We start from the raw sequence: 26,216 nt of genomic DNA, 5'->3' as shown, positions 1-26,216 counted from the left end.
ATGATGTCAAAATTCCGCGCCGGAAGTCGGCGCCCGGCGGCCCAGCTGGAAACCGTGAGCGGCGGATCAAGACAGTCGCGGAGTCCCCGGCCAGCCAGGTTGAGGAACGTTAGAAGGCCCGGAGGCGAAATCCAAGAGGAACTCGACTCCCTGCGGCTGGCAGTCGGCTTTCAGAAAAGATGGCGGGGCCAGAGCTGTTGCTCGACTCCAACATCCGCCTCTGGGTGGTCCTACCCATCGTTATCATCACTTTCTTCGTAGGCATGATCCGCCACTATGTGTCCATCCTTTTGCAGAGCGACAAGAAACTGACCCAGGAACAAGTCTCCGACAGGTCAGCACCCTTCCCTAACCGGCCGCCTTCACTCCTCGTGACCTTGGGCAAGAAAGTGCAGGAGTTCTGTCAGTTTACCTGAGTTCTCATCGCGCCCCTGCTGGCAGGTGACCTTGGCCGTTACCTGTATTTCACTTTTGTCGTCTCTAAAATGAGAACTATATCAGTGCCTACCTCATAGAACAGACATGGGGATTAAATTAGGTGACATCTTTAAAGCCTGATCATAGGGCCTGGGACATATTAGTGCTCAAAAAAAAAAAAAAAAAACACGTTGTTAACATTGTTAGGCTAGTAGCCAACTCTCAGTGGGGTTATCTATGAACTGTCCGATCCCATCCTTTCCTTAGGAAAAGTGCCCACGGAGTGCCAGGTCTTTTTATTCTTTGATAATATTAGATAATCGCATTTTACTGAATTACTGTAATGATCAGCAGAGATGCTAAGAAACAAAATGCTTTGCAAACTGTAAAAGTGCCATTAGAGATGTGTGGATTTGTAAAGATCATTTTCCCTCCTATAGTGAAAGCAACTTCCTCCCCACACTCTTTCATTTAGTATTTGCAGAAACAAATTTGAGATGGCTCTAGATGGTATCCAGACACATGCCCTTCTATTAAAGTAAATAACAATTTTCAGCCAATTGTTATGATTATTTTCAGAGACCATCTTAATCAAGTGGTACTCTATCTTTAACCCCTCCTGATTACTTAGGAATCTCTTTTTAACAAAAAGAGCAAGCGTCAGGTTCAGAAGTTTCCACAGATGGGCTGGGGCTACGGCTCAGTAGTAGTGCACTTGCCTGGCATGCGTGAAGCACTGGGTTCCATTCTCAGCACCACATATAAATAAATAAAGTAAAGGTCTATCAACAACTAGAAAAAAAATTTTAAAGAGTTTTCCACAGATGACAGTATCTAGGGAAAATTTAATGTTGTTTTGATTTTATTGTATTTATTTTTAAAATTGCTTTGTTTTGTGGCAAGTCATACTGGATTTCCGTTTGCTGAAATTTTATAGGAGCTGGGTTGTGGCTCAGTGGTAGAGCACTTGCCTGGTATGTGTGAGGCACTGGGTTGGATCCTCAGCACCACATAAAGTAAAATAAATTGTGTCTACCTATAACTAAAAAACATTTTAATAAGTAAATAAGTAGATAAAAGTATTTTGTCCATCTACAACTTAAAATATTTTTTTAAAAACTAATACAGGCAGAAGAAAAGTTGATATCTAAAAATATTAAGTACATATAGTATAAGTGCTACTGAAGTATGGGAAACTAATTTATCATTTTCAGTTGTCCTTACCAATTATGCTGACAATAATAATAAGCAAACATTTATTAAATATTTATTCTGTACCATGCACTATGCTAAAGTACTTGTTTAAAACGCAGAGCAACTATGAGGTAGGTACTGTTTTCCCATTTTATAGAAACTGAAGCTTAAGGGGGTTCCATGGTCACATATGAAAATATTCAGGACTTTAAGCCAGATCTTCTGGTTGCCAAGCCTAGGGCTCTTTCCATTTTACTACAAATTAGCCACTTGGATTATTTTTTTGTGACATCAATTTCAGAACTGACCTGAGCCATCCTCCTGGAACCAATCTTTAGAAGTCAGTTTACAACCAGATGTGGTAGCTAATACCTTTAATCCCAGCCACTGTGAAGACAGGTGCAGGAGGATTACAAGTTCAAGCACAGCCTGCCCAACTTATTGAAACTGTCTCAAAATTTTTTTAAAAAAAGTTTTTTTTACAGGGCTGGCATTGTGGCTCAGTGGTAGAACACTCACCTAGCACATGTGAGGCACTGGATTCAATCCTCAGAACCACATAAAAATAAATAAAATAAAGGTATTGTATACATCTATAACTTAAAAATTTTTTTTTTAATTTTTAAGGATTTTGTTCAGCAGTAGAATGCTCCTGAGTTCAATCCCCAATATCCCAATATTAGGAGAGGGAAAAAGTCAGTTTACCACAAAAAGAAATCCTATAGAAAAATGCAGGGTGGAGAGAGCTCAGAAAATTAGCATTCAATGATACCTAGAAATTATTCTCATTTTATCCTTACAATAGTTCTGAGTTAGGTAATCCTAAACCCATTTTAATAGTTGAAGAAAAGGAAGCCTGGAGAAATTAAGTAGCATTCCCAGAGTAACCAAAGTTGTAAAATATTGTGCATGTACTTGAACCTAGGTTGGTTCACTGATCCTGCTATCATGATTCTTTTTTTTTTTTTTTTAACCAGATACTATGATGATTCTTAACCACCATTCCTGCTACGATAGATATTCTGACACAGTTTTCTATCCTGGTTTTTACTATGTCATTTTAGAGCTGTGGTTCTAAATGGTATCAGACCCACAGCTGTTTTTTTTTTTTTTTTCCATCTCCAAAATGAAATTCACAGTTGGTACAATCTAAATATGAATTTGTTTGGGTTTGTTTGGTTGATTGGTTGGTTTTGGTTTCATTCTTCTTGTGCTGGGGATTGAATTCAGGCCCTTGCTCATGCTAGACAAGCACTCTACCACTGAACTAATTCTTCAGCCCACAGGGGAATTATTTTTTTAAAGCAACACTATGATCTAGTTGTAATAATCAGGAGAAATAAAAGAAAAGTAATTTGTGGTAATTTATATTTCATAGGAGCTTGGGCACAATTGTTGTATAAGGCATAATGCAGAAGTCATATATATGCACCTCACTAAAAAATCACTTTAACTGGGACCAGTTAATAGATGGCTAATATAGATGAATATCACAGAAGGTAGTACTACATTAGTTTCTTAGGTGGTATATTATTCTTCATAAAGTACAATTTCCCATATGTTTATTTGGTGCTTAGAAATTTTATAAACATAAAAACTGTGCCCCCCTCATAAAGAAAATGGAATTAGATTCTCAAACCTAATTTTAATATTAATTATAAAACAGTTGAGAGGAAGTAGAGTTGAACCAGCAACTTAGCCAGGCCCTAAGCAACTTAGCAAGACCCTGTCTCAAAATTTAAAAATATTAAAAGGGCTGGGGATTGAATCAGTGGTTAAGCACCCCTGGGTTCAATCCCCTCATACTATAAAACAAAAAAACAAGAATAGGAAACTTCAGTTTTGGGCTGGGGTTGTAGCTCAGTGGTAGCGCGCTCTCCTAGCAAGCTCAAGGCCCTGGGTTCAATCCTCAGCACCACATAAAAACAAATAAAGGTATTGTATCCAACTACAACTAAAAAAATAAATATTAAAAAAAACTAAAGTTTTATTCTAAGAAAAGATCTTTCAGTTGCAGATTACCAAAGCTTTATCTTTACAACCAGTAAATGACTTATTTTAGATACTCATCAGAATAAAAACACAAAATTAAAAACTTCTTACAGGATTTATAAACTTTGAAAAATATAGTGATGGATCTCAGCTTTAAATGAGATAATACACACAAAGGACTCAGCTTAAAACCCTCCATTGTTTCACTTTTGCTCTTCATGATTTAGTAAATAGGATCCACATGGCCTTGTGTAGTCCAGCTCTTGCCCACCTCTCTAGCCTTCTCTTCACCACATAGTCCTCTTTTCTCTCCATATGGTCCTCAGAGACATAGTACTTACTCCTGCAACAGGGCCTATGTCCATAACATTCCCTCCAGCATTTTCCCATATAAGATTCCAACCTAATCCTATATTCTCAGCAAGGTTTTCTTTCATACCTTAACTTTCCAGAATGGGGGAATTCTCCATCCATCTCTCTTCCTAGAATATAACAGTCAAATTTCACATTGGCTCATGTGGTTATTTGATTCATTTCTTTCTCTCCGACCAGACTTTTTTGGTTTTATTTGTTTGTTTGGGGCAGTACTAGGGTTTGAACCCAGGGGTGCTCTAGTAGAGAGTTACGTCTCCACCCCTTTTTATTTTTGAGACAGGGTCTCACAAGTTGTTGAGGCTGACCTCATTCAAGCCTCCTGCGTTAGCCTCCAGAGCCTCTGGAATTACAGGTGTGCACCACCACACCTGGCATTTCCCACTAGAATTATACCATCATGAGATATTTGCGTTTTGATCGCTGTTGCTCATGTCACCTCACACAGTATCTGACAATTAGAAATTTAAGAAATATATTTTCATTGAAAGCATAAATTTGTTACTCTACAGAATGTGACTGGTGGATTAAAGAATTGAAGTGAGTTGGCCAAGATATTCAGCTAATAAATGGCAAAAACAGAATTTGAACCCAACTCTAGAGCTTAACTTTTCATTCATTTTTCTACATCCAGTGCTTCATTTATTCATTGTTTATTAAGAACTTATACTTGGACTCCTGAGTGGCATTTCTTTCTTTTTTTTTAATTTTTTAATATTTATTTAGTTTTTGGCGGACACAACATCTTCGTATGTGGTGCTGAGGATCAAACCTGGGCCGCACGCATGCCAGGCGCGCGCACTACTGCTTGAGCCACATCCCCAGCCCCTGAGTGGCATTTCTATTTGTTGTCAATCAGATAATAATCTTCTTGAGACTTCTCATTTCTTCTTGTCTGTGTCCCCCACAACAATATGCAACCACCCTCCCCCACCCTACTCCCACTGCCAGTGCTGGGGATTAAACCCAGTGCCTTGTGCAGGCTAAGCATGTGCTCTACCACTGAGCTACACCTGATCTTTTCACTTTTTAAAATTTTGAGACAGGGTCTTGCTGAGTTGCCCAAAATGACCTCAAAATTGCATCCCAGATAGCTGGGATTACAAGTGTGCACTACTGGACTTGGCTACCTGTCCTCATTGCTCCGTGCATATTAAGAATTTCTTCCCTTCTTTTATCTTATGCCTTTCCCCTCCTCCAGCCCCCACATCTTCTGAACAACATCCAACTGCTACTCTTTTCCCTCAGAGAAAGTTCCTTCTTGGCTCATTATAAATTTAAAAAAAAAAAAAACTGTGATATCCCAAATATGCCTGACTTAGAAATCTGTGTACAGAACCACAGTCACTTGTGAAGACTGCTCTTTTGAAAACCTGAATGTAAGGTTAACTATGTCATGCTGGTTTTTAGGATACTTGAATGTTCCACATGTACCTGTTGCCAAATAGGTCCTCTCGTGTTTAGACAGATCTTCTACTTTATACTCTCATTTTCTTCTAGTGTTTCACTTTTAAAAATCTCATTGTCTTGGTCATGTTTTTCAGCCAAGTCCTAATTCGAAGCAGAGTCCTCAGGGAAAATGGAAAATACATTCCCAAACAGGTACTTACTTATCTTTTATTAAAAAGCTCCACCATTGACTGTGGAGAGCAGTAGATAATCTGAATGTTTTATAAGGGGACTCTTTGGGGAGAACTGGAGATTGGCCACTCAGTAATTAAGCTGTGGCCCAGTGGTGTTTGCTGTCACTGTGACCTCACTCTTAGGAAATTGTTTTTAAATGTGACTCAGCTAAAGTGTCAGGTCGCCTGCCAAGTAGGATGCCAGCTCTGAGGGCAATAGCATATTCCAAGGCCCTTCTGAACAAATCTCTGGGGAGTCACTTGACAACTTGCCATGTCACAGTTCTTCGATTTAAAAAGCGTTTTCTTTCCTACTAGTCTTTCTTGACACGAAAATATTACTTCAACAACCCAGAGGATGGATTTTTCAAAAAAACTAAAAGAAAGGTAGTGCCACCTTCTCCTATGACCGGTATGTTTATTCCTTTTCTCTTGCTTTAAAAAAAAAAAGTTTACATGGGGTACTGAGTGAGAGGGGGAGGAGGGAAGGCAGGGCAGATGTAGTTTTATTTAAATAAATTATAGGAACTAATAATGTAAGTGACCTTAGAAATCATCTAATATAGATCTAATATAGTGGAGTTCTCTTTTTCAAATAAATCTCCTGGGAACCCAGTTTATAAAACAAATTTTAAAAAGCTGATCAAGTGAGGAAGCCAACACTGTTGTCCCTAGGTCTCTCCTCGTTGCTAGTTCTCAAGACCCATGGCTCTGTGGAGCACAGTTGAGATTGCTTTCCAGTCCCAGCTCCCACCCACTGTCTAGATCCTATTGCTGACAGATGGCTACCCAGCTTCTGCCTAAATGAGGAGGAGCTGACTCCCTCCCAGTAGCAACCAGTTCTTGGTCATACCTGATTGCTTAGTCCATCCTACAATGTCTGCTCCAACAGATATCTGACTTCCACTAACTTCTGCCTTATGAAAAATACAACGTAAAGTAAAACAAAATAATTTATTTTTCTTTGTTGACTATTTTCTCACTTCAGTATTCATTTCTTGAGATAACTAGTTCTTTTAACCCATGAATAAGGTATTAGAATTAACACAATTTAGGAAAAAACTTCCAAGCCACAAAAGTATATATGAAAATATACTTGATTTCTCTAATAATCCACAGAAGACAAATAAAAATAAGATGTTGGGCTGGGGATGTGGCTCAAGCGGTAGCGCGCTCGCCTGGCATGCGTGCGGCCCGGGTTCGATCCTCAACACAAACAAAGATGTTGTGTCCACCGATAACTGAAAAATAAATATTAAAAAAATTTTCTCTCTCTCTCTCTTTAAAAAATATATTTAAAAAAATAAATAAATAAGATGTTACCAGGCACAGTGGTGCACACCTATAATCCTAGCTACTTGGAAGGCTGAGGCAGCCTGATCACAAGGTCAGCCTGGATAACTTAAGGAGACTCTGTCTTGAAATTTAAAAAAAAAAAAAAATTTAAAAAAGGGTTCAGAGTATGGCACAATGGTTGAGTGCTTGCCTAGCATGAGTGGGGCCCTGGGTTTAGCCCAAATACTACAAACAAAACAAGATATCCTTTTATAACTCATTAAATTGACAAAGATTAAAAGATTGACCAAAGTCACTATGGTCAAGGTCAAGGGAAATTAGGCCCTCTCATCACTGGTGAGAGTATCAAATGGTGGGGCCTCCTTGAAGGATAGCCTGACGGTTTATGTCTTTTTGTTTTTGTTGTTTTTGTTTTGTTTGGGGGGCGTGGCATTGCTGCACATTGAACCTAGGGTCTTGCACCTGCTACACAAGCACTCTACCACCGAGCTATACTCCAAGCCTCTAATCTTTTTTATTATTTTGTACTAAAAATTGAACCCAGGGGTGCTCTACCACAGGCCTACATCCCAGCCCTTTTTATTTTTTGAGACAGGATCCTACTAAGATGCCCAGGCTGCCCTCAAACCTGTTATCCTCCTGCCTCAGCCTACCAAGTCTTTGGGATTACAAATATACACCACCACACCCTGCCACAAAGTCCTAACATCTGTCAATTTTAAATATATGAACCCCTTGATCCAGAAATTTTTTAAAGAATTTATCTTACAGAAATACTTACATAGCCTGCGGCAGTGGCTCATGCCTGTAATCCCAGCAGCTCAGGAAGCTGAGATAGGAGAATCTCGAGTTTAAAGCCAGCCTTAGCAACTGTGGGGTACTAAGCAACTCAGTGAGACCCTGTCTCTAAATAAAATACAAAATAGGGCTGAGGATGTGGCTCAGTAGCCAAGTGCCCCTGAGTTCAATCCCCGATACCCTCCCCCCCCCAAAAAAAAAGAAAAAGAAAAGAAATACTTACATAAACGTGCAAGTATGTACAAGATGGTGTTGGCAGCATTGTTTAGTCTCAAAAAAAATTGGAAACAACCTGTAGGTCTATCAAAAAATAAATGGTGCAACCATATAGTAGAATCTGCCTAAACACTGAAAATATTGAGGGATAGATATTATCCCCATGAGAAATCCCTTTCACAAAATTATTCATTTTAAAAGATAAAGAGGGCTGGGGATGTGGCTCAAGCGGTAGCGCGCTCGCCTGGAATGCGTGCGGCCCAGGTTCGATCCTCAGCACCACATACCAACAAAGATGTTGTGTCTGCCGAGAACTAAAAAAATAATAATAATAAATATTAAAATTGCATGGAAATGGAAGGAGACCCTCAGGGTTATACAAAATTACATACAAGAGGAAGTGAGGGGAAAGGGAAAAATAATACAAGGGGGAGGAATGAATTACAGTAGAGGGGGTAGAGAGAGAAGAGGGGAGGGAAGGGGAGGAGAGGGGGGATAGTAGAGGATAGGAAAGGCAGCAGAATACAACAGACATGAGTATGTCAATATGTAAATCAATGGAAGTGTAACTGATGTGATTCTGCAATCTGTATACGGGGTAAAAATGGGAGTTCATAACCCACTTGAATCAAAGTGTGAAATATGATATATCAAGAACTATGTAATGTTTTGAACAACCAAGAATAAAAAAAAAACAAATTAAAAAAAATCTCAAAAAAAAAAAAAGATGAAGAAGCACAAGTCAGGCATGGTGGCAGATGCCTGTAATTGTAGCTACTTGGGAGACTGAGGCAGGATTGCAAGTTCAAGGCCACCCTGAGCAACTTAGTAAGACCCTGTTTCAAAGATAAAAAATGAAAAGGGGTAGGGATGTAGCTTAGTGGTAGAGCACCTCTGAGTTCAATCCCCAATGCCAAATTAAAAAAAAAGAAAAAGTCGGGGGGATGATTAAGAAGCAGAATAGTATGGTGGAATGAGAAGGAATGAGAAATTGTGCTCCATTTGTGTACAATGTGTTAACATGCATTTCATTGTCATGTACAACTAATTAGAACAAATTTTTAAAAATTAAAAGAAGACTATATGTAATATAATATATACATATATGTATATAAAATATATACATATATATAGTATGTGTGTGTGAATTGAAAGATGAAAGATATGCTACAAATAGTTGAAAGTGTTTAGAGAGTGGACTGAGAGGAACCATCCTTATCGTACATTTCTGTTATTTGCATTTTTTAGCAATGAACACGTCTTACTCAAATCATTAAATATATTAAAAATTTACAAGAGAGCTGGGGATATAGCTCAGTTGGTAGAGTGCCTTGCATGCATAAGGCCCTGTGCACCAAAAAATAATAATAATAATTTACAAGAGGGCTGGTTGAGTGCTTGCCTTGCATGCATAAGGCCCTGGGTTCAATCCCCAGCACCACCAAAAAAAAAAAAAAAAAAATTACAGAAAATGAGATGGTCTTTGTCAACAGAGGTAAAACCTAGTGGTCTCCTATGCTTTTATTTTAGATCCCACTATGCTCACAGACATGATGAAAGGGAATGTCACCAATGTCCTCCCTATGATTCTTATTGGTGGATGGATCAACATGACATTTTCAGGCTTTGTTACAAGTAAGTTACAGACCCTGCAGACTTCATGTTTACATCATTGTGTTCTTTTTCCTGTCCTTGTTCAGAGAAATTCAAGTGTTACTGAGACCCTAACATCACAGATCTTATGTTTTCTTATGGAAACCAAGAACATTCTTTGAAAAACAACAAAAAATTAATCTGCTGTGATGTTATGGCAACCCTGTTCCAAACCAATCCTAAGTTCATATGTGGTTGCTTTTTTACTAATAGAGAATCAAATGAGTGACCTGCTAGTTGACCTCCACAACTGATAGGTATTGTAGTTAATAGGATAGAGAGAAGCCTACTTCTATTTTTTACTTCATTTACTAGGTGTTGGGGTAAGTTTTATTTGATTTGGTTTTAATCAGTGTGGCTTCTTAGTGATGTAGGTCTTTGTGTGTATCTGTTCCACTCGGGGTTTAATGGATCAATATAAATTTCTTCTGAATTTTAGGTCACAGCTCAGTTTGAGTTCTTGCTTCTTCAGCCACCTAGAAAGTGGTATTATTCAGGAAAACTAGAGCACAGCAACATCTTGACTATTTTTTTCCTTCTGGATTTCCTTGTGGAAATCATTTTCCAAAAGCTGTGTGGCTCAGAGTTCTCACCTCCTTAGGGAAAGAATATGTGCTGTGCATTCACACTTGGACTGCTCTAAAAATAAAAACAGCTTGGAGTGGTTGTGAACTTTCTCTTTCTTCTCTGCAGCCAAGGTGCCATTTCCACTGACCCTTCGTTTTAAGCCTATGCTACAGCAAGGAATCGAGCTACTCACATTAGATGCATCCTGGTAAGAACTTTCTTTTATCTAATAAAAACTCGAACCAAAAATCTAAAACCAGTGTCTCTTAAAGATCAAATTTGCATATTTCACTGGGAATAGGTGTTTTTTTTTTAATTTTGCATTTTGTCCCATTAAAACGCCACTCAAAATGTCCCTGCTGGATTATAGCCGTTTTTACATAAGCCTTGCAAAAGAAGAGAACATGTCAGTCTCTTTTCATAGGGCTTAGGAATACAAGGGTGGATGTGTTTACCCCCTTAAAAATTGAAAGGTTAAGCAAAGAACTCTGGTTAGGCCAATCTTTTAGTAGTGCCCTGGAGCTTATGAGTGGATGTTTGTATTAGTTTTCTGTTACCATAACAAAAACCCAAGATAATCAGCTTATTATGAAGAAAGATTTATTTTGGCTCATAGTTTTAGAGGTTTTAGTCCATGAACAATTGGCCCCATTGCTTTGGTCTTGTAGTGAAGCAAATCATGGAATAAAACACTCACATTGTAGTCAGGTCCTGAAAGAGAAAAGAGGAAGAACACCCCCGGTCCTGTTTGAGGACACACTCCCAATGACTTAAGACTAAGCCCCAAAATGTTCCATCACTTTCCATTAACACCATGGGTTTCTGCAAGAACCAATTAAGAAGAGGAGGATGGACCATGGGGGTCACCAGCAATGATTGGATTCACTGGGTTTGAGCAGAGGCATCTCTGGTTATGTGGGAGGGGTGGGGCAGACCAGATGCTGATAGTGTCTTGGGTCTGCACAGCTCTAGTATAGAAGAAAAGCTGTACTTCATATGAGCAGCATGATTCTACTAAACTGATCTTCCACTCTCATTTGGGCTAAGCAATAGGTCCATAGGTTAAAGAAAAGCTTATTTATCTTTTCTAAGCTTCTGAGCAGGTATGTGTCTGATACTGTCAAGGACAGAGGGGAAACTATAGCCTGAGTGAAGAATTACCATTGCAAATAGATCAGCAATATTGCACACAGAGAGATCATTTACTTACCTGCAACCTGATGGAGTGACCAGAATAGACTCCTGTGACCCAAGCATTGGAATGAAGTACAGAACCTTTCCATTTATGTATCATTTTTTCATATTCCCTTTAGTTTTATCATATGCAAATTATTTTTCAGTGGCAAGGTGGGAAACTTAAGATAAAGGAAGCCTTGGTGATAAAATTCAAACTTGGAATGCTTTCCCAGTTGCTGTCATCCTCAGCTTTGAAAGCCACCTCTAATCCTTCCTAAGTGTAGAACACATGAACACACCAACCCTTGTGATTTTTTTCTAAAGAATGGAATACCAAACAGGAGGACTCTTTCACTTTTTATTTAATATACTTCTATATTGGTCAGACTGTCTTAATACCTATATTTCTTCTCTGGTTGTGCTTTGGCTGCATAAAGCCTATCCTGGGTGATTTCCTTACATATGCTAAACAACTTTGCCTGATATGAACGTGTAAACTTCATTAATCCTGAAATTAATTAAACTTCATTAATACCTTTGCTTTGCTAGGGTGAGTTCTGCATCCTGGTACTTTCTCAATGTATTTGGGCTTCGGAGCATATACTCTCTGATTCTGGGCCAAGATAATGGTAAGAAGCACATCAGGTTCAATAAGCAAAAACTTCAATAGATGACTCATCCATGCTAGAGCAAGAAAAATATAGGTTATACTGTTCATTAGCACATTCAAATATGGTGCTTCATTCCTTAAGTTTATTCAATATTCTGAAAGCATATTCAAAATTCCTAGGCCCAAACTGAAGATCTCATTTTCTCTGGCAATCACTGGGACATCATTTTTGGTTTCCCCAAGTCTGACACCCCTGGGGAATCCAGCACCAGTGATGAAGACCATTAATCTGAAGACTAAAGAAGGCCTGAATGGCTCAGTTAGCTCACTGACTAGAGGCCTTGCCGGTACTAATTCTGGTTCTCATATAATGGTGGGGACGTTTGACAAGTTATTTAACTGCGCTGATCCTGTCTTTTTTGCTGTCTTGTAAATAGGGATCTTGGGAGTTAACTACAGGGTGATTAGGAGTAGATAAGGAAGAATGCACAAAGCAGTTGGCAAAGAATCTGGCATATAGTAGTTGCTCATTATCTGGTAGCCGTTGTTATTGAAGTCTGAAATAAACTTTGGAGCTTCCTTTAGTTCCCTTCTGTTTTCCAGCTCTTGTCATCCCCATTTTTCAGGAGAGGTAAAGTGACTTGCTTGGCATCACACAGCCAGTGGGTGACAGGGCCAATTGTCTAGTTCTCGAACCCACCGCTAGGCAGCTTAAATGCGGTACAGTGCTCATTCCTCTACAAGGGTGCAGGGGTGCCTGCTGAGCCTCAGCACTCACATTGGCATGTCTTACACTGCAGCCGCTGACCAATCACGAATGATGCAGGAGCAGATGACCGGAGCAGCCATGGCCATGCCTGCAGACACCAACAAAGCTTTCAAGGTAAGCTTCATTGTCTTCCAGAGCTTTACTGAGGCCCTGAATGGTTCCCAGAACCAGCAGTGCTCTCTTACTCAGTTTCACTTTTTTACAGTTTCAGTTACCACAGTCAACTGCATCCAAAAATATTCAGTGGAAAATTCCAAAAATAAACACGTCACAGTCTTCAAACTGCACTGTTCTGAGTAGTGTCATGAAATCTTACTCTGTCCTCTTTTATCCTGCCCAGGACACAAGTCATCCCTTTGTCCAGTGCATCCACATCACACACAACCCACCTCATGGAAGATGAGAGATCATATTCACATCTTCTATTACAGCATATTCTTGTGATTGGTCTATTTTTGTTACTAAGTATTCAGGTTAAATCTCTTGCTGTGCCTAATTTGTAAATTAAACTTAATCAGAGGTTATGTATGTATAGGGAGAATAGTATATGTAGATTTAGTACTGCTTTGCAGTCGTGGGAATCCACTCACTGGTGGACTTGGAACATAGATCATCTGGGGATAAGGGGGGATTATTATACTTTAAAAATAAATTCTCAAAAAACAAAAGGAGAAAAGAAGAAAAAAAATTAAACAAAAAATAAAAATGAATTCTCAATCCAAGCACAGTGTCCCATACCTATAGTCCCAGTACTCAGAAGGCTGAGGCAGGAGGATTGCTTGAGCCCAAGAAATCAAGGCCAGCCTGGGCAACATAGTGAGACCCACTCTCCCACCCCATATCAAACAACAAGAAAAGCTCTGCAGTAAATGTAGTGTGGTTTCATTGTTTGAATTTAGAGTAGGAAAAATAAAGTTTATGTGTGTTTTGTTCCTGAGACAGAATCGTCTGTTAAGTAAATTGGAGATTCTTGGCACTTTCACTGGTATTAAATGATCACCCAAATTTAATCCACACTGTAAATGAGGCTATAAAACAATCCTTTCAAAGGCCCCAGGTAACATATGGGATACTTTAAACTTTCTTGAGCCTGGCAGACATCAGGTGTAAATTGCATTAAAAATAAATAAATACATAGGGACAAAGGATGTAGCTCGGTGGTAGAACATGTTTAGCATTCAAATGGCCCTGGTTTCCATCCCCAGCATCATAAGTCATTCATTCACTGCATCCATAAAGTGTCAGTACTTTAAAGCCTTTTCATTAAAGGATTCTGGAATTTGTAAAATCCTATATAAAATCCTATATAACCTCACTAATTTTCCATGATAAAAACTAAAAATACCCTACTTTCAGTCCCTAGCACTGCAAAAAAAAAAAAGCTAAAAATAAAAGGAAACTCTTACCCTGATGAAGGTCATCTATTTAAAAAACAACAACAACCCTACAGCTACTATCATACTTAATGGTGAAAGATTGGAAGCTTTTCTCCCAAGATCAAGAACAAGACAAGGATATCTGCCACTTCTGTTACCACTTCTATTCAACATTGTACTGGATGTTCTAGCCAGGACAGCTGGGCATGGGAGAAATAAATCAGGCAGTAACACTACCTCTCTTTACAGATGAAATCCACACACACCCACAAATAACCATCAGAGCTGAAAAACGAGTTTGGCAGTTTTAGGATACAAGATCAATATACAGGGCTGGGGCTGTAGCTCAGTGGCAGAGCACTTGCCCAGCATTTGTGAGGCACTGGGTTCAATCCTCAGCACTACAACTATATTAAAAAAAAAATTAATGCATTAAAAAAATCAATATATGCAAACTAGATGTAATCAGGTGCATTGTAATAAGGTAGCAAGATCATGAGGTTGAGACCAGCCTGGGCAATTTACTTAGACTCTTGTCTCTAAATGAAAAAAGAAAAAAATTAACTGGACTTCAACACATTGGTAACAAAGAATCTGAAAATGAATTAAGAAAAAAAATTCCACCTATGTATAATAATTTCAAAAAGAGGAATAAGTCCAACAAAAGAAATGTAAAATTTATACCTGAAAATTCCAGAAACATTGCCAAAAGAAATTAAAGATCTAAATTAGAATGAATAGACATTTATATTTATAGATAAGAACATCATGTTAAGATGGAAGTAGTCCCTGCATTGACCTACAGATTCAGCACAATCCCTATCAAAATCTACCTCCCTTTTTTACAGAAACCATTGTGAAGATCACAGGAAAATATAAGACACCCAAAATTGCCTAAAATTGAAAGAAAACAAGTTAGAGGACTTATACTTCCTGATTCAAAAACCTACAAAGACAGTAATCAAAACTCTGAAGTAATGGCAAAATGACAGGCACGTAGATTAATGCAATAGAATTGAGAGTTCTGAAATAAATGCATAGCTATGATTTAATAAATTTATGATCATTTGATACTAACATATAATTGTTGATTTTTAGCCACAATGCCAGACAATTCTGTGAAGGAAAGAATAGTCTTTTGAACAAATAGTGCTAGGAAAATGATTTCTACATAAAAAAGAATGAAGATGGAAGCATGCTTCACAGTATGCACAAAAATTAAGTCAAAATGGGTCAGAGACCCAAATGTTGTATGATTCTGCTCACATGAAATATGTGGAATAGGAAAATCCATAGAGATAAAAAGTGGGTTAGCAGTTACCAGAGTCTGGGAAGAGGGGACAGTGGGGCTTATTGCCTACTGGGAACAGAGCTTCTATTCAGAGGATGAAAAGTTTTTGGAAATAGATACTGGAGATGGTTATAAAACACCGTGAATGTGATTGATGGCTAAAAGTGGCAGGCTTGATGTTGTACATATTATTTATTCCAATAAAAATATTAAATGTTCAAAAAGTATGTTTGATGGGTCAAAGACCTAAATATAAAAGATACAACTATGGTATTTTAAAATTAAACATGGGGGTGCTGCAGTTGCAGCTCAGTGGTAGAACACTTGCCTAGCACATGTGAGGCATTGGGTTTGAGCCTCAGCACCACATAAGAAATAACCCAAAAACATTTGTTTAAATAAATAAAAGTCATTAAAAAAAAACATTAAACATAGGCTTAATGATGCACACCATAATCCCAGCAACTCAGGAGGCATGAGGACTTAAGTTCAAGGCCAGCTGGGCAACTTAATAAGATGCTGTCTCAAAATTTTTAAAACTTTAAAAAGGGATGAGGATGGTGGTAGAATTCAGTGGTAGAGCACCCCCCAGTACCACAAAAAAATAAAAATAAAACATGGGCTTAAATCTTTGTGACCTTAGACTAGGCACTGATTTCTTAGATAAAATAAACTTTCTAAAAATAAAAAGGACTAGAATATAGCTCTCATGCTCGCTCGCGCGCTCTCTCCTCTCTCTCTCTCTCTCTCTCTCTCTCTCTCTCCCTCTCTCTCACTCTCCCTCTCTCTCCTCTCTCTCCTCTCACCACCCCCACTCTCTCTCACACACACACACAATTTTTTTTTAAGAGAGAGTGAGAGAGGAGAGAGAGAGAGAGAATTTTTTAATATTTATTTATTTATTTTTAGTTCTCCATGGACACAACATCTTTGTTGGTATGTGGTGCTGAGGATCGAACCCGGGCCGCACGCATGCCAGGCGAGCGGGCTACCGCTTGAGCCACATCCCCAGCCCCCACACACACAATTTGTTCTCTTTTTTTCCTCATACCCTGTTTCTTTCTCTCTCTCTCTCTCTCTCTCTCTCTCTCTCTCTCCCTTCCCTGTTAATCAGATGCCACTGCAATAAAGATCTCTTGGTTGCCCTGAAAAAGAAAAAAAAGGGCTGGAGTATAGCTCAGTGGTAGAACCCTTGCATAGCATGTGTGAGGGTCTGAGTTCCATCCCCAGTACTGCAAAAATAATTACTGAGATTCTGCTTCACACCCACTCAGGTGGTTGCAGTCAAAAAGATGGATAATAACAAATGGTTAGGGTGTGGAGAAATTGGAACCCTCCCACATTGCTAGTGCAGCCACTTTAGAAAGCAAACAGATAATCCAAATATGTTCATCAACTGATGAATGGGTAAACAAAATGAAATATTTTTGGAGTATATATACACTGTCTATATGATGGAATATTTTTCAGCTATAAAATGAATGAGGTGCTGAAACAGTACAACAGGAATAAACCCTGAAAACATGCTTAGTAAAAGGAAACAATAAGGACAGGCCATGTTATCTCCAGAATAAGTGAACTGGAAGATACAGGAAATAATGTGGTTGTTGCTGGGGATTGAAGGAAGTGAGTAATAGGGATTGGCCTGCATTTAGAGTGGGGTTTCTTTCTGTGGTGATAAAAGTGTTCTGAAATTAGTGGAAATGTTTGTACATATTTGTGAATGTATTAAAAACCACACCTTGGATACATTAAGAAGGTGAATTTTCTAGCATATGAATTTTATCTCAAAAAACCACACCCAAATATTGTGTGCATGTATGAACATGTAACAACAAATTACACCATTATTTACAACTACAGTGTACCAATAGAAAATGTGGAGGTAAAAAAAGAAAAAGAAAAAAAAAACCTACCCATGCACTAACATTTGTGTTGCTAACATTGTATTAAAATTTCATGAAGGGGGCTGGGGTTACGGCTCAGTGGTAGTCATCTCGCATGTGCAAGGCCCTGAGTTCGATCCTCAGCACCACATAAAAAAATAAATAAATAAAATAAAGATATTGTGTCCATCTACAACTAAAAAAATACATATTTTTAAAAAATTCATGAATCATTTTTTAAAACTCACTAAGGCAAAAGTAGGTATTCTAACAAGTAGAATATAAGAAACAAATGTTGTTTTGCTCAATATTAATAGCTTCCGTGCAAGTAAATATAATTATATTCCAAAGCAGTTTTATGATTCATAGTATCATTCTTTCTTCCATTGTTGAAGTTGGTAGCAAATTACTAGATTTACACAAACCATAATGAAATGTCATGTATTTGTACATAAGGTTAGAGGAAATGTTTTTAAACCCCTTAATGATATTCCCTCCAGGATGGCAAGGACTCAGAATCACAAAGCACTAAACTATTGTATATTCCTCAAGGATAGTGCAGGGCATATAGTAGGTGCTTAGTGACCATGAGCTTTAGGGGTATGCACTTTTTTGAGTCATAGGCACTAAATTTAAATCTCAGCTGCATCAGTTACTGATACCAGTGACTCTGAACAAATTGTGACCCTTCTTAGCCTGAGTCTTCTAATCTAAATAGAAGTGGTGGGAGAGGGCAGTAGCTCTACCTCACAGTGAGCTTACACATGTGAATAGCTCAGCCGGCTTCTGGTAGAATCCTCCATGTCAGCCAGAGCTGTCAGTAACAAGCCCCTCTCTCCCTGCCCTGTTCTTCTATTCCTTTACAGACAGAATGGGAAGCTCTGGAGCTGACGGATCACCAGTGGGCACTAGATGATGTAGAAGAGGAACTCATGGCCAAAGACCTCCACTTTGAAGGCATGTTCAAAAAGGAATTACAGACATCTATTTTTTGAAGACCGAACCAGGATTAGCTGTGTCAGGAGAGAAGAGTAGCATTTAACCTTGTAACTTTCGTTGGAGCTGGAGCCTCTGAGAATAAAAAGGAGGGTGCAAGGGCTGGCGGGCGTGCAGCAAGGCTCGTTCTTGTCTGAGCTGGGTTCCCCTGACGTTGGAAACTAGAGGAAAGAGGAGGAGTATGCCAGCGATTCACTATTTAAAAAAGTGTTTTAAAGTTTCCTTCTGGTGACTCTAGTAGTGACAGTCAGAGAAAGGGGAAAACTCAAGCTACTGATAATATATAAAAACTTAGCAAAAATTCAGTCTTTCGAAGAAGCATTGTCAATTATAACTAGTTATTATGTTCAGTCAGCCTGACTTCTAACCACAGTGAACTCCTGTTTTCTTGGGATCCAAGCACCTTCCCCTCTGCATTTTACCTTTAATTTTTTGGTTAGTATTTTTAACTTTACAAAAGTACCCCTTTTTCACGTCCCAAATTTTAGAAACTATGGATGAGCAAAATGAATATCCCTGTATTATTCACTTTGAGCCTACAGAAGGACACAGAAAATGTGTCCAAACCTTGTTCAGAGTGAATACCCAGGGCCAGGGCAGACTTTTGATAAGCAACCTTTGATAAGTCTTAACATTGTCCAGTGAAAATCAATGACCCCGAGGCACTGCCGGCTTCTCAAGTGCCTTTGGGATTATCAAAGACAGGTTCAATAATATAAGTTCTTGATCTAGACTTCAGAATATATCAAACCCATTGACAAATCAATGGTGCTGTACTGTAAATGGCTACTCAGTTGAACGAAAGACCTCATTTCCCAGTTACTCTGGACAGGAGAGAATTCACATATCACTGTCAGAGGGGAGAGAAGGCAGCTGCTGATCAGGGTGCCCAGGAATCTTTCTGTCTAGATTAACAGTCCCAGGGAAATGGCAGAGACCCATTTCTGTACCAAGAGATGGATGTAATTTGCATGTTGAGCACTGTAATCAAGAACAAATGACTCTTGACTCTACAAATTAAACCGTTCTGTTTTTTCTTTGCCTGTGAAAGTGTTGCCTCTGTGGGTCACTGACAGCTTCTGCCACCAGTTATGAGTGTCTGAGACCTGTGCTGGAGAGAGTATCAGTGAGAGATGTGACCCATGCCCACAAAGAACCCAGAGAGGGGGCTGGGGAGTGTAGCTCAGCCCTAGAGCATGAGCTTAGCATTCACAAGGCCCTGGGTTCCATCCCCCACACAAAACAAAACAAAACCTTATATAACAAACCCTTTTTTAAGGTCACAGAACCTCTTTGAGAATCTAAGGCCAGAGGCAGATGAGTTCATGAGTCATCTCAGAAGCGACTTGACCCTGATGGTGGTAGAGGAGGGAGCCTTTGGGAGGGACTGAGGGAAAGGGGTGCAGAGTGTTGAAGTGAGAGTGAGATGGTCCAGAGATCAGAATGGGGTGACCTTGGGTTCCCCTGGAGCAGTAGTGCCTGCTCCTACACTCGCCCTTGCCTGGCTCTGCATGAATACACCTCCCCTCTCTGGGCTTTAGTCTCCCCATCCATCAAAAGGGGATCACATAGTGTGGCCACTTAGGAAAAGTCTGGCAGTCCTCTAAAAGCTAACAAAACTTCCAGGTGACCCAGCAGATCTGCTAGCAAATAGACAAAATGGACAGGGTATTCCCTGATCTTAAGCTGAAGGGTAAGTGTTCTAAGTGGCTAAGCAATGTGCCGGTTCATCTGCTCACCTAGAAACATGGAGGCTCTCAAAATTGGTCCATTAAAAAAAAAAAAAAAAATCCCTCCCGGGTGAATTTTAAATACAGAAATTAAAGAGGGACTTGCTATTGCCTTTAATAGCATGCCACTGGAACACCTCTTGTACCAGTGTTGCCAATAGACATGCCAAGCAGTAGATGTGAGGCAGTTATTGCCATGTGCTAATGATTATGGAAACAATAAAAACAGTAGAAGGGAGAAAGGCAACAATATAAACGTCCTATCAATAGACAACTAGTAAAAACAAATGAAAACATTCCACACAAAATATACAAATAGGGCTGGGGATGTGGCTCAAGCGGTAGCGCGCTTGCCTGGCATGCGTGCGGCCCGGGTTCGATCCTCAGCACCACATACCAACAAAGATGTTGTGTCCGCCGAGAACTGAAAAATAAATATTAAAAATTCTCTCTCTCTCTCTCCCCTCTCTCACTCTCTCTTTAAAAACAAAAAATACAAATATTCATAGCAGCATTTTGGAGGGGGCAGGTATTGGGGATTGAACCTAGGGGCACTTTACACTGAACTACACCCCCAGTCCCTTTTATTTTTGAGACAAGGTCTTGCTAAATTGCCCAGGCTGACCTCCAACTCCTCCAGCCTCAACCTCCTGAGTTGCTGGGATTACGGGCATGCACGATGGCATCCAGCTATAGCAACATTATTCATAAAGTCACCAAGTGGGAAACAGCCCAACTACCCATTAATTAATAAATGGATAAATAAAATATGGTACATCATATGACAATATTATTCAGCAATAAAAGGAAATGAAGTACTGACGCTACTGTACAGATGAACCGTGAATCCTCACACCACACATACTCCTCCCTTTTCTTCCTTTCTTTTTTGCAGTGCTGGGGATGGAACCCAGGGCCTCACACACATTAAGCTCATCTCTACCACTGCACCACACCCATAACCCCTCCCATGTTTTATGAAACATCCTGAATTAGCAAATCCATAGAGATACACGGTAGATTTGTGGTTGCCAGGGTTTGGAGGACGAAGAATGGGAAGTAATTGCTAATGGGTCTTGATTTTCTTGTTGGAGGTAATGTACTAGGCAGATTTCCATTGCTGTGCCAAAGTGCCTGAGAAATTCAACTTGAAAGGAGAAAAGAGGTTTGTTTTGGCTCACGGTTTGGGAGGTTTGACTTCATGTGGCTTTTGGGCCTGTGGCAAGGCAGCACATCACAGTGGGAGTGTGCAGTGAAGCAAAGTTACTCACCTCACAGCAGCTGGAAGCAGAGAGAAAAGAAGGTGCCAGGGTTCTAATATCCTCTTCCAGGACACGCCCCCCCCATGATATAACTTCCTCCAACTAGGCTCCGCCTCTTAAGGGTCTACCACCTCCTGAGAGAGCCACAGGCTGGTGACCAGGTCTTCAACACATAATCCTTTGGAGGACACTCCAGATGTAAACTAGCAGATACAGGAAGTGTTCTAAAGCTGAACGTGACAGGAGCTGGGGGCATGGCCCAGTGGTCTTACCTAGCATATATGAGGTCCTGTTCGATCCCCAGTGCCACACAAAAATAATAATAATAATAATGTGGTGAAGGCTGGGGTTGTGGCTCAGTGGTAGGGCACTCATCTAGCGTGTGTGAGGCCCTGGGTTCAATCCTCAGCACCACATAAAAATAAATAAAGGTATTGTGTCCAAATACTACTAAAAAATAAATATTAAAAATAATAATAGGGCTGGGGCTGTAGCTCAGTGGCAGAGCACTTGCCTAGAATGCATTGAGGCCCTGGATCATAAAAATAAACAAATAAAATAAGGGGGGGAAGGGGAGGAGGAGGACAAGGACGAGGACGGGGGCGGCCATAGAAGTTGAAATCCGCTAAGGAGTGTGTATCAATTCACCTGCAGAATCAACTAGCCCCGAAAGGAGGAGGAGGGCCATGGAAGTTGGAATCCGCTAAGGAATGTCAGAATCAACTAGCCCTGAAAATGGATGGTGCTGGAGCATAGGCCCAGACCAGCTAACACAATGGACAGGGGCAAGGTTAGGGAGACCTGTGGACCTGCTAAAGGAGGAGGAGGGCCGCTGTGGTGAGCCTGGAAGCCTAGGGCGTGGCCCTGTGAGCTGCCACAGGTGCAGATCTTGGAGGTAGCAGCAAATCTTCAAATGACAACTTTGAAGGCCAAAATGGAGAAGGGTTCCATGTGAACAGCAGTTGAATATGGGTCAGTCAGTCTTGAGAGATGGGCAAAGGGATGGGCGATGGCCTCTGTTGCCCTTTTTAGAAATAAAAAAAAAAGAAAAATTTAAATAATAATAATGTGGTGATAGATGAGAACTCTTTGAGTCTACTGAAAAAAAACACTGAATAGCTGAGTGCCATGCTGCACACCTGTAATCCCAACTTGGGAGGCTGAGGCAGGAGAATCACAGATTCAAACCCAGCCTTAACAACTTAGCGAGACCCTGTCTCAAAATTAAATAGAAAAAAGGGCTGAGGGGGCTGGGGATGTGGCTCAAGCGGTAGCGCGCTCACCTGGCATGCGTGCGGCCCCGGTTGGATCCTCAGCACCACATACCAACAAAGATGTTGTGTCCGCCGAGAACTAAAAAAAAATATATTAAAAATTCTCTCTCTCTCTCTCTCTCTCTCTCTATCTCTCTCCTCTCTCACTCTCTCTTTAAAAAAAAAAAAAAGGCTGAGGATGTGGCTCAGGGGTTAAGCACCCCTGGGTTCAAGCCCTGGTACTGCCCCTACCCCCCCCAAAAAAAAGACTATCAAGGAGACCCTTGTGTCGCTGGGTGCAAAAGGTTCTCAGGGGCCAGCCAGCACGTTCCTGAGCTTCTGTTGTGCTTTAACGCAGCCCAGCTGCCCTGCTCCCACCTGGTCCCACCTTGGCTTTCTTCCAGCTCTGGGCTTTGCCTCACTGGAGTCAGCCTGGGAAGACCCACAGGGTTCAAAAACCTGGGTTTCAGGGAGTGAGTACCTAACAAATCACACATTTTTTAAAAAATAAATTTAATATTTATTTTTTAGTTGTAGGTGGACACAATATCTTTATTTCATTTTTATGTGGTGCTAAGGATCAAACCCAGTGCCTCACGAGTGCTAGTCGAGCACTCTGGGAATGGAATCCAGGCCCTCACGCATGCTCAGCACGTGCTCCACCACTGAGCCCGACCTCCAGCTAAACACTTTATCTCTGCAACCCCCTCTCAAGATGGGTGAGCCAGCCCAGCGTACCCTTTTCCTTTCTTCTGTTTCTCAAATCTTTTTCATTTTTAATGTTGCATTATGGAGAATTTCAAGCCTACACAAGAGCAGAGGGAATAGTATAATAAATTTCTGTGTATCTGTCACTCTGTTTCATAATTATCAATATATAATCTCCCAAACCACTTGTTTTGTGGGGGTGGGGACTGGAATATTTGCAAAGTATATCCCAGATATCGTGTCACAAATAAACATCTTAGCAAGTATTTCTAATGGGTAAGGAATTCTTTTTAACCCATGAAAGCAATGGAGGAGCACTTGCCTAGCATGCACAAGGCCCCAGCACCACAAAAATAAAAATAAAAAATAAATAATGTCAGGCGCAGTGGCACACGTCTGTAATCCCAGCAGCTCTGGAGGCTAAGGCAGGAGGATCACAAGTTCAAGACCAGCCTCAGCAAAAAACGAGGACATAAGCAACTCAGTGAGACCCTGTCTCTAAATAAAATATAAAATAAGGCTGGGGATGGAGCTCAGTGATTGAGTGCCCCTGAGTTCAATCCCTGGGACCCCAAATAAATAAATAAATAACAACCTTCAAGGCCACTGTGACATAAACATGCCTATTCTTTACCATGTTCTAAGACCTGGTCCACGTTCAGATTTCCCCCAGTTGTCTTAAAATGTCTTTTGACATCAAGTCTGTCTGAAGGAGGATCCCAACGAGGCCCTCCTGTGGCATCTGGTTGCTGTGTTCTCTTCAATCTCTCTCATGTAACACCTTCCCTCCCTCCTTCCCCTGTACCCCACACCACCAAGCCCATCATTTGTTGAAGAAACCATGTTATTTGTACGTTCTGGTGAATTCTGTGACAAGAAAATATTCTTGTCTGGAGAGGAAATCCAATCTTCACTTCAAAAAAAAAGATGTAGAATGCACTGATGATGGATGCATAGATTGAGCAAATGAAAAATTAAGCAGTTCTTACCACGAGAGGAAACAAAATGTCCAGGAAGACAATTACAATCACAGTACACTTGTTCAAGTGGCTTGAATTACTGTTTCACAGTCCCCACCCCAAACCAGGGGTGCTCTTCCATTGACCTACACGCCCAGTTCTTTTATTTATTTTTTTGTCTAGATACAGGGTCTCACTAAGTTTCTGGGAATCTCACTAAGTTGCTGAGGCTGGCCTTGAACTTGCAATCCTCCTGCCTTAGCCTCCTGACTTATTGAGATTACAGGCCTGTGCGACTATACCCAGCAAAAAAATAACTTTTTCAGTATGGGAGATTGAACCCAGAGGTGTTTTATCACTGAGCTACATCCCCAACCCATTTTTGAACCTTTTTTATTTTGAGACAGGGTCTTGCTAAGTTGCTCAGTGGCCTCAAATTTGCAATTCTCTGGCTCAGCCTCTCAAGAGAATCACTGGGATTATGGGTGTGTGTCACTACACCCAGCCCCCCCAAAAAATAACTTGTTTAAAAGAAAGGTTTGGGGGCTGGGTTGTGGCTCATCAGTACAGCGCTCACCTAGCACAGGCAAGACGCTGGGTTTGACCCTCAGCACCACATAAAAATAAATAAAATAAAGGTATTTGTGTCCAACTATAACTAAAAAATAAATACTAAAACATAAAATAAAATAAAAAAGATCAGGTTTGTTTAGTTGGTATTAATGGAGGTTAAAATCTGAGAAAGAATGGCTTAAGACTCCAGGAGCCCTTAAGACTCATTTTGGGGGCTGGGGATACAGCTCAGTTGGTAGAATGTGTCCCTCGCATGTACAAGCCCTTGGGTTCAATCCGCAGCACTGTGTGTGGTGGTGAGGGGGGGAGATTCAATTTGGCCAGCAGAACTGCCACGCTCCCAGAGCTAAGGACAGCTGGCAGGTGCACCAGCCTGCACCAGGTCCCACCTGCCCTGCATTTGTTTATTAGTTGTGCCTTCCAGAGTGACCAGCCAGAACGAAAATCCAGCCCACTGTTCTGGGCACTATCCAAGCCCGAGAATTCATCTCTGCCAGCCACATCTCCCTTACCTTTTCCTTCCTTCTCTGTTTCCTTGGAAGCCTTCAGGGTACTTCTGAGTGACAGCTCCCAACAGATTCCAGATGTGCTGGTCTGAAGTCCTCTCTACAGAGTTCCCAGTTGGAGGGCCTGTTTTCATAGACTCTATCCCAAATTACAGGGGCCGTCTGGAAGGCATGGAGTTTTCATCCTCCTCTCTCCTCTCTCTCTGAGGCTCTTCCAGAGAGGCAGAATGGTGTCATCATCATTAAAGTCTGACTTTCAGCCTTTTTAGCTGCTGTGTGACCTTTAACAAGTTGCTTAACATTTCTGTGCTTCCACTTGTGAGATGTAAAATGAAGAGCATAATAATACATAGGGTTGTTGTGAGGGCTTAAAAAGAAGAAGGCACATAAGGTGTGTACCTCAATGGGAGCTACTGGCCACCACTCTCCCCCACACATCCCAGGGCCTGACCCCTGCCATCCCAGAGTCCTCAGGTTGAAGCTGAGAGATCCTTCTGGAGCTGAGATGTTTCCCGCCCACACCTGGTGCCTAATGTTCCCCACTCACATTCACTCCATTCCCCGTCTCCTCTTTCCATAGGATCAGCTTTCACCTTGGTCTCTGGCCAAAGGGATCATGATCTCTCTTGCCTTTGTCTGGGATCTCAGAACCCCTGCCAATGGGTGGCTTGGAAACACTAAGGGATTGGGGCTCCTGATTCCAAAGAGGGCAGCCAGAGGGCCGTCCTACGGACGGGAGCTGAACACACACCTGCCCCCTGAGGAGAAACTGAGGACGAGAACCAGGCCAGTGCTGAGCTGCTAAGGGGATCTTGACATCTCGAAAGGAGGTCCATTGGAGGTTACCAGGGGCAGCAGCGAGAGGAGGAATCTGGACCCTGCAGCTTCTGAAGTGACCTCTAAGACTGTCCAGAGGAGAAGATTTTGGACAATCCCCCAAAATGCCAGTTATCTGTTATACATAGAATCAAGATCCGGAGAACGTCCAACAAGG

At 40.7% G+C, this 26,216-nt stretch overlaps 1 protein-coding gene across 1 annotated transcript; it reads left to right on the top strand.

Moving 5' to 3' along the window:
• Nucleotides 1-26: 26 nt before the first annotated feature.
• On the top strand, nucleotides 27-19,281 carry EMC3 (ER membrane protein complex subunit 3). The gene is made up of 8 exons (XM_081276023.1): nucleotides 27-334; nucleotides 5,520-5,577; nucleotides 5,916-6,009; nucleotides 9,438-9,542; nucleotides 10,254-10,335; nucleotides 11,853-11,932; nucleotides 12,714-12,796; nucleotides 18,102-19,281. Exons 1-8 carry the CDS (start codon nucleotides 180-182, stop codon nucleotides 18,228-18,230), a joined length of 786 nt encoding a protein of 261 aa, XP_081132149.1. The 5' UTR covers nucleotides 27-179; the 3' UTR covers nucleotides 18,231-19,281.
• The last annotated feature ends 6,935 nt before the right edge of the window (nucleotides 19,282-26,216 follow it).

This window comes from Spermophilus citellus, assembly GCF_964194105.1.
Source record: "Spermophilus citellus genome assembly, chromosome: 19".
NCBI classification, from domain to species: domain Eukaryota; kingdom Metazoa; phylum Chordata; class Mammalia; order Rodentia; family Sciuridae; genus Spermophilus; species Spermophilus citellus.
The sequence above is the reverse complement of the archived record's forward strand: the minus strand, read 5'-3'. Positions and strand labels throughout refer to the sequence as shown.

What these genes read in the sequence shown, in the direction of transcription:
- EMC3 (XM_081276023.1), top strand. Translation starts at nt 180, where the DNA reads ATGGCGGGGCCAGAGCTGTTGCTCGACTCCAACATCCGCCTCTGGGTG. An exon ending in GAAAATACATTCCCAAACAG is followed by an intron (nt 5,578 to 5,915) that starts GTACTTACTTAT and finishes CTTTCCTACTAG; the next exon opens with TCTTTCTTGACACGAAAATA. An exon ending in GATTCTGGGCCAAGATAATG is followed by an intron (nt 11,933 to 12,713) that starts GTAAGAAGCACA and finishes CTTACACTGCAG; the next exon opens with CCGCTGACCAATCACGAATG.